The following is a 7,567-nucleotide window of genomic DNA, read 5'->3' as shown; positions in this document are numbered from 1 at the left end:
GTCAGGAAGTGGGTTGACCCTGGGATCATTTTCCATCCTTCTGCTGCCACCTACACTTTTTAATCTTGACTATACTAACATAAAAACTTAAAATAGGCAAATCTAAATGCTGATACATCTGAAAATGTCTTTCTGTTGGGAGAATATTTTTTTAAAAAGAAAAGGAGGACTTGTGGCACCTTAGAGACTAACAAATTTATTTGAGCATAAACTTTCATGAGCTACAGAAGTGAGCTGTAGCTCACGAAAGCTCATGCTCAAATAAATTTGTTAATCTCTAAGGTGCCACAAGTACTCCTTTTTTTTTTGCGAATACACACTAACACGGCTGCTACTCTGAAACCTATTTTTTAAAAGTAACTCAGTGTTTACTACTGACAACTCCAAGTGTTGGAAGCATGGAAGGAACTGGAGAACCCACCCATTTAAACCAGAATGGGAAGTTTTGAAGTTTAATTTCTGTTTGGCTCCAGCAAAGCACTGGTTGCAGGCTGCAGGATTCTTGTTATATTTTATTCCTCTGATTGCCATAGCAATAAGGGCAAGAAAAAAAAAATCATTGCTGTTTGTACAGCACAGGCTTCCAGTTAGTGAGAAAGAGATGGATTTATTAAATTACACTTCCCCCCTTGAAAGACAATGATTTAACCAAAAAGGGCAAACACATGAAAATTCCATGACCCTGAAATTTTGAAAGAAACAGTTGTGGAGCTTTTATGGACCCTTCCAAAAGGCACTACTTTGTTCTTCCAGGCCTAGCAGTTAATATGGTTACTTTTTATAAGAAAGTCCAGTAATATTGCAGCTAGCCTGAAAAAATTTGGACCATCTGCCCAACGAGCACCATCTCTTTCCCCTCTACCTCTTCCTCTATCTTTGGATTTTCTCATAATTTTTTTTCTCAGCGGCACCATCCCAGGGGAGGAAGACAAGAAAATTTCTCAGACATTATTACTCAGTGTAGTTGCAGGAAAAAATTCTTCATGGGGAAATCCCCCATGTCTGAGGAGAAAAAGTAAAATTCATCTTAGTTTAGCTTGTTGAATCCACACATTGACCTAGAGGTGTTTTTTATCAGTCTAGGTGCTTTCAATTTTTCATTTGATCTTTATCAGTGGATGTCATTGCACTCAATAGGAATTATCAGAGAGGGATATCTAGATAATGGGTAACAATAAACAGCATACCATTGGCAAAATGAGTCACTTTTCCTGAGGAAAATTATTTAAATACTTACATTTTTGGGAGGGGAAAGAAGTGAATTAATCTTTGACAGGTACTGTCTCAACTGGGCTGGAAAGGGAACCTGATCCTGCCCCGGAAAAGTTAATGGGAGATTTACCATTAATTTCAATGGGTGCTGGAGAAAGTCCTATAGTCACTGATACAGAGTAGGTTTTACGCTTAAAGAAGTGTTTATGGGCTACAGTTGTGCAAATTAGGGCTTCTGAATAGTTAAAAGATTGTCATATTCCAAACTCATCTCGGGTTTAGATGTATGTAGTGTTACTGCTATTGACTATTAATGCTAGGTCTTCCATTTAAATAGTGCTTTGCACCACAGCAAACGGACATATGAGAGAGAGGGGGACCCACCCAGCACGGGAGTGAAATACAGCGGCTGCCTTGCACCAGTGCCACATCAGGACCGCTACAGTATCCAGCTGCAACTCCAGGGGCCTTTAGGTAAGCAGCATGTGAGCTGTGATGTGGCCACGACCACCCTACTCCTTGCGCACACCCAGATCCCCGCGGGATCTTCATGAATGCCAGCAGGTTGGAACCTGGCTGCGTGCAGCCCATCCCGAGGCGAGCAGGGACAGGGGACTGGCGGGGGAGCAGCCTAGTGGCGGGAGTAATTGCACCCCCCTCCCGCCCCCAGCTGCGCGGGGTGTATTATTAGCCCCAAAGAGAGGATGTGTGAGGCCGGGGTCACCAGAAGAGGTGAAGGGAAACCCCAGGGTGGGGAAAAGACGGCAAGCTCCCTAAGGCCGGCTCCCCAGGGAAGTACCTGGGGGGCGGGGGCTTAGTCACAGAGCTGTACTGCACCAAGTACTTTCCCTCTTGTGATTGAAAAAATGGGAGGGAAGGTGGGGCGGGCAAGTCAGGGGATTCCTCCGCTGCGAGCCCCGCCTGGGCTTTTATGTAACGCCGCAGACAGGCACAGGCTGGTTCTTGCCGTTTGACTTGCCTGGAAATTCCCAGCGGCTCGGCTCCGCCCCTTGCAGAAATCCCCTCAGCAGAGGGCTTATATCCCGCGCTGCCGCCCGCCGCCGCTCTCACACGGGTGCTCGCCTGCCGCCGCGGAGCCGCGGGCGTGGGTCGCTCGCGAAGGAGCCGAAGCGGATCTTGCGCTGCGTGCCCTGTGCTAGCGGAGGCCGAGCCATGTTCCACCCCAGCTGCAGCCCGGGGGGCCGGCGGGACTTGGCGATGGAGAGCCGCGCCGAGCCGCTGAAGAAGGAGCGGCAGCTCGGCTTGCTGCAGGACGACCGGCACGACAGCGGGCTGGGCTCCATGAAGGAGGAGGAGTACGAGCTGCTGGTGAAGGAGCTGACGGACATCAGGCTCCAGCCCCAGGAGGAGCCGGGGGCGCCGCACCAGCCGGCCCAGCCTTGGCAACAGCAAGTGACTGAAGACGGAGACACGTAAGTTGTGTGTCCTGCGCCGGTTGTACGGAGACGACCCGCCCCCCCCCGGGCCCGGGGCGTTACGAGGGGAACATGTGGAGCTGTGGGGGGAGGGCAGCCCCCTCCGGGGCGGTGTGTGCCCTGCGCGGAGACCCTGGCCCGGCCCTGCTCGCCGCCGTGTGCACCCAGGCGGGCGCGCGGGGCTGCGGGCTTTTGGCCGTAGAGGTTGGTGTCCGCGGCTGGCCGCCCGCCAGCCCGGCCGGGAGGGGGAAGTACAGAGTGTGCTGGCGGCGCGGGGCGGGGCGGGGCCGGCGCCCGGCTGGGCGGAGGGGGAAGGTGCCGTGGAAAGTCCCTGGCCCGCTGCCAGGAACACTCAGCTCATAACAACCCCGCGGAAAACACCCGGCAGCGGCCTCTGAAAACCCCGGGCTTGCGAAAGCCGCCTGCTGCCTGCGCACGTGACTGCTGGGGCATTGCCCGGGGCTGGCTGCTGGAACCATGGCCTGATGGGATCCCCCCACCCCACCGCTCCTCGTTCACGGACCGACTTTGAGGGGTTGTGTTTTTTCTTTTCCCTCTTGTAGATTTCTCCACTTGGCAATTATTCACGAAGAAAAGTCCTGGAGCGTGGAGGTTATTCGCCAGGTAGCTGCCAATCCTGCCTTCCTGAACTTTCAGAATAACCTAAACCAGGTACTTTAAACCATCCACCTTCCAGCCCAAATAAGCCAGGCGGCCCCGACCCCCTTGGTGACTTCAGTAACTTTCTAAAACAAATTTTTACAATTGACAGATATTTAATCAACTCATATATGACACACACACACACACCCCTCAAAAAAAGGCACAAGATTGCCCTGGGGACAAACTTGTGCTTGTGTACAGCCAATACTCTCCTCCTTGACACTGACATTTTAAAGCACAATTGCTTTTAAATATACTCTGGTGGGTTCCACTAATCCATTGTTTGCCATACAAAAGATACCTTTTATTTATATTGTCCTTCTGCTATCAAGAGAGCCTTAAATCAGTCACTCCCAGGCTAAAAGGGAACTCTGTTGATTCTTGAATACAGTGTTCCTGGTGAGCACACAATATTAAGCAAATGCTTATGTTATTTTTAAGAAGCTGAGCTAGAATAACCAAGTGGTTGAAGGGCTGTGTGTTCAGATGCTGTCTCTAATGTATTTCCTGTTTGTAATGTACTTTACAATAGTTTTGTTTTTCTTTTTTTTTTATTGTAGACTCCACTTCACCTGGCAGTAATCACAGATCAGGCTGAAATTGCTGAGATTCTTCTCAAGGCCGGATGTGACCCAGAGATCAGAGACTTCCGAGGAAATACACCACTTCATATTGCCTGTGAGCAGGGCTCTCTCAGAGCTGTCGGCATCCTCACTCAGTACTGCCCGCAGCACCACCTATATTCAGTCCTACAGTCTGCCAACTATAACGGTATGCATAAATATAATTCTTAGCATCTCGTGCTTTTGTGACATAGATCTCAGAGAGCTTTATAAGGGAGGATAAGCATCATTCCCATTTCACAGATGGGGAGGTTGAGGCCTAGCAGTAAAGTGACTTTCCTGAAATCATACTGCAGTCAGTGCTGAAGCTGAATAAGTCCCAGCCTCCTAACTGCCAGCGCTTTACTCAGGCTCTCACGCTCTTCAACTTTATCCTCTGGTTTTTAGGTAGCACTGTTTAGCTATTTATTTGGGGTTTTTTTGGTGTAGACATTTTTACATTTTTCTGTTTCTTTTTGTTAAAACAAGTTCCAGTTTAACACTGGGTGGGAAAAAAAGACATAGCATCTAAGAAATAAAGATGCCTTTTAATTTATCTGATCATCCATGTACAGTATAAAGTTCATATAGGACAATTTACATTCAGTTTGGATAATGGTGATTGTATTTCAAACTGAAGATATGATAGTGTGTTAGAAGAGTGTTTAGGCTAATGTGACTGATAATGCATTAGAGCAGAAGTACTTAATTTTTACCTATGTTCTTGTTCTACAGGGCACACATGTCTCCATTTGGCATCTATTCATGGGTATCTGGCTATAGTAGAATATTTGCTGTCCTTGGGAGCAGATGTCAATGCTCAGGTGTGTATTTGAAGCTCTTTGTTTATCCAAACATGATAGTGCTAGAGTAGGAATGTACAGTTTTGGTAGTACCAAGCCTAACTATCCTGACATTAAATGGCCTGTTTTATTTTTACTAACCAGGAGCCTTGTAATGGCAGAACTGCCCTCCACTTAGCTGTAGACCTGCAGAATTCAGAACTGGTATCGCTTCTGGTAAAACATGGGGCTGATGTGAACAAAGTGACCTACCAGGGCTATTCTCCATACCAGCTCACGTGGGGAAGAGACAGCTTCAGCATACAGGAACAGCTGAAGCACTTAACCACGGCTGACCTACAGATGCTACCAGAAAGTGAGGATGAGGAGAGCTGTGAATCAGAATCAGAATTCACAGAGGATGAAGTAAGTAGTTATTTTCACCCTTTTATATAAGGAAGGACTACATTTTTCCCTTATATGCATCTACATGGCTCCCATTAAAGTTGTTGGGGAAACACGCACACAACTCTTAGGTTGCGTTTTTTCCTGATGCTTTAATGGCCTATTAACTGTATTACATATAATTCACCTACAAACTCAAAGTAAACTAAAAAATTTAAATAGCAAGCATTGGGAATACAGTACAAGACCCAAGCATTGGACACCCAGAGCTATTCTATAACATTTACTTACAAAATCCAAGTGTAAATTAGACAACTTTTCCTCTTTCTCTGGGCCAATTTTTGCAGGTGTAAATGAAGCAAACCTTCTTCTAATGTTACCCCATTATTTCAAAGAGAAATTTGTTCATTTAAGGAACATGAAATCTAGCACTCTGTTATCAGGATTTTATTGAATGAGCATTAGAAATTCAAATATAAAAGCACACAAATGGCATATATAAATATATAAGGGAAAGAAGGTTGCTAAAACTAGTGTCACAGTATGTGCCTCTCTCTCCATAGTCTTCTATTGGAGATAGCTAGTTTATCTACCGCATTTTTGTGATGCAAGGTTTTGGTTTGTTTCCTTCTCAAGTATATATTTCTCCACATGACTTTCAAATTTTTTCCGCTTAAGAATCTATATTATCATTTATTATTGAATACTACTAAAGAGATCATTTCACATCCTGCTTGCCTTACTCTTGTGAGCAGTGTTGTTGAAGTCAAGGCAAGCAGAATTTGGCCTGATATTCCCCAAGGTGAACTTGAGTGCTACTTGTAGAACTTTGCATTAACCTATATATATATATTTTTTTTCCTTCCAGATAATGTATGATGACTGTGTTATTGGAGGACAACAGTTGGCGTTTTGAAGAAGAGGTTTCTCATAAAGGACATGACTATATATATGTATAGGAAGCTGACATATTTTCTTAAAAAAATAATAAAATGTGAAAAAAAAGTTGAAATACTACACTGCACACCATGGACTACATCATTATAACAGCAGGTTTCACATTCCGACCCATACTTTTACTAACAGGAGTTGGATGTGTAACATCAGTAGAACTCTGTTTATTTGTGCCAGTTAATCCATAACTGGTTGTCAAAATGTATGAACAGTATGAGGACAACAGACTACTGGATCCACCTGAATATTCATTTTGGGTGAAAGAATGCATTTGAGAGATGACTAGTGAGTTTTTCTGTGGAGTTGCTTCCCCCTACATGGCTGGACAGGTTCACATGAGTATCCCATCCGCTGGAAGAAATTGCATAGATTTCTGTTGGGCTGATTATAATCACTCCTAATGACTGACCTCAGCTGTTCTTCGTACTGTAATGCAGAGAGAGGAATTGAAACAAAAGAATGACCTCTCAGCTTCTATGGGAAAGGTAGCAATAATGTTAACTGTGTGCATTGGAAACAGTGTATTTCCCTATATATGTGGCATGATTGCTTCACTTTTAGCGGTTGTATATCATGTATATATTGTATATTTTGTTTATAATTATTTTGGTACCTGAGAGATGTATATTTATTAAAAAAATGTCAAGTTCTTGAATTGTCATTGGACTGGTTTATAGTCCTGTCTTTTAGAGGAAAGCTAGCCTACCAATCCATCTATCTCTCATCTGCAGCTGTGAGGAGGAAAGTTTATTCAGACCCTAACTCCAGAGATATTAATGCAGTGAATCTCTGCTAGACAAGAGCCTTCAGTTAACTTTCTTTCTGGGAACAACATTTCTACCATCTTCAGTTCCTCTTCCTGCCTTACAAATCTGATAGTAAATATTTTTCCTCTCCCACAAGAATAGAGACACCTGCTCCAGAGCCAACCAAATCCACTACATGAATTGTCAGAAGGTGTAGCCCTAATACATCATTTTCTCCAGTCCCCCCCTTCACTTATGAAGTCCCTAGAGGTCCCACCTGCATTGTTCCTAAGTCCATCAGGCCAAAGTTAATTATGCTTATTGTAGACCAGCTAAGAATGTGTTTATAAATATAATAATATTGTATATGACTCTGTATCCCAAGGGCTTCACAAACTAGATATGTTGTGCAGCCTCATTGCTGAAATGGTGCTATAGTGGGGTTAGAAAGCAGCAGACAAGAGTACTACCTGCATCCAGCACTCTGGACAACAGGGTGGGCTGGGGAATTTTGGCCAAAGATGCCAGAGCAGAGCATTGCTTTGGAAAATGTGCCATGGCCTCCTTAATGCGTGTTTCAAGATCTCAGGCAATAGACCTGTGCATAGTGACCCATCCGGCACATGATTTACTTCAGGAGGTTGCAGGGCTAAGCCAGACCAGCCAGGATTTAAAACCAGGGTTTGTGGGAATAATAGTCAGAGGGTGCAAAAGAATGACATTGACTCTGTATGCTGGTGGTTCAGGGATGTAGGAGGCCCAGAGGC

General features: G+C 45.0%; 1 protein-coding gene across 1 annotated transcript; it reads left to right on the top strand.

Annotated features, from left to right (window-relative positions):
- Nucleotides 1-2,174: 2,174 nt before the first annotated feature.
- NFKBIA (NFKB inhibitor alpha) lies at nt 2,175-6,704 on the top strand. The gene is made up of 6 exons (XM_077819056.1): nt 2,175-2,645; nt 3,212-3,320; nt 3,872-4,082; nt 4,649-4,737; nt 4,861-5,121; nt 5,969-6,704. Exons 1-6 carry the CDS (start codon nt 2,386-2,388, stop codon nt 6,014-6,016), a joined length of 978 nt encoding a protein of 325 aa, XP_077675182.1. The 5' UTR covers nt 2,175-2,385; the 3' UTR covers nt 6,017-6,704.
- The last annotated feature ends 863 nt before the right edge of the window (nt 6,705-7,567 follow it).

Source organism: Eretmochelys imbricata, chromosome 6 (assembly GCF_965152235.1).
Source record: "Eretmochelys imbricata isolate rEreImb1 chromosome 6, rEreImb1.hap1, whole genome shotgun sequence".
NCBI classification, from domain to species: domain Eukaryota; kingdom Metazoa; phylum Chordata; order Testudines; family Cheloniidae; genus Eretmochelys; species Eretmochelys imbricata.
Note: the sequence above shows the minus strand (reverse complement) of the source record. Positions and strands in the feature narration are given on the sequence as shown.

Coding starts and splice junctions, on each gene's coding strand:
- NFKBIA (XM_077819056.1), top strand. CDS start 2,386: ATGTTCCACCCCAGCTGCAGCCCGGGGGGCCGGCGGGACTTGGCGATG. Junction 2,646..3,211: donor GTGACTGAAGACGGAGACAC/GTAAGTTGTGTG, acceptor TCCCTCTTGTAG/ATTTCTCCACTTGGCAATTA. Junction 4,083..4,648: donor ACAGTCTGCCAACTATAACG/GTATGCATAAAT, acceptor CTTGTTCTACAG/GGCACACATGTCTCCATTTG.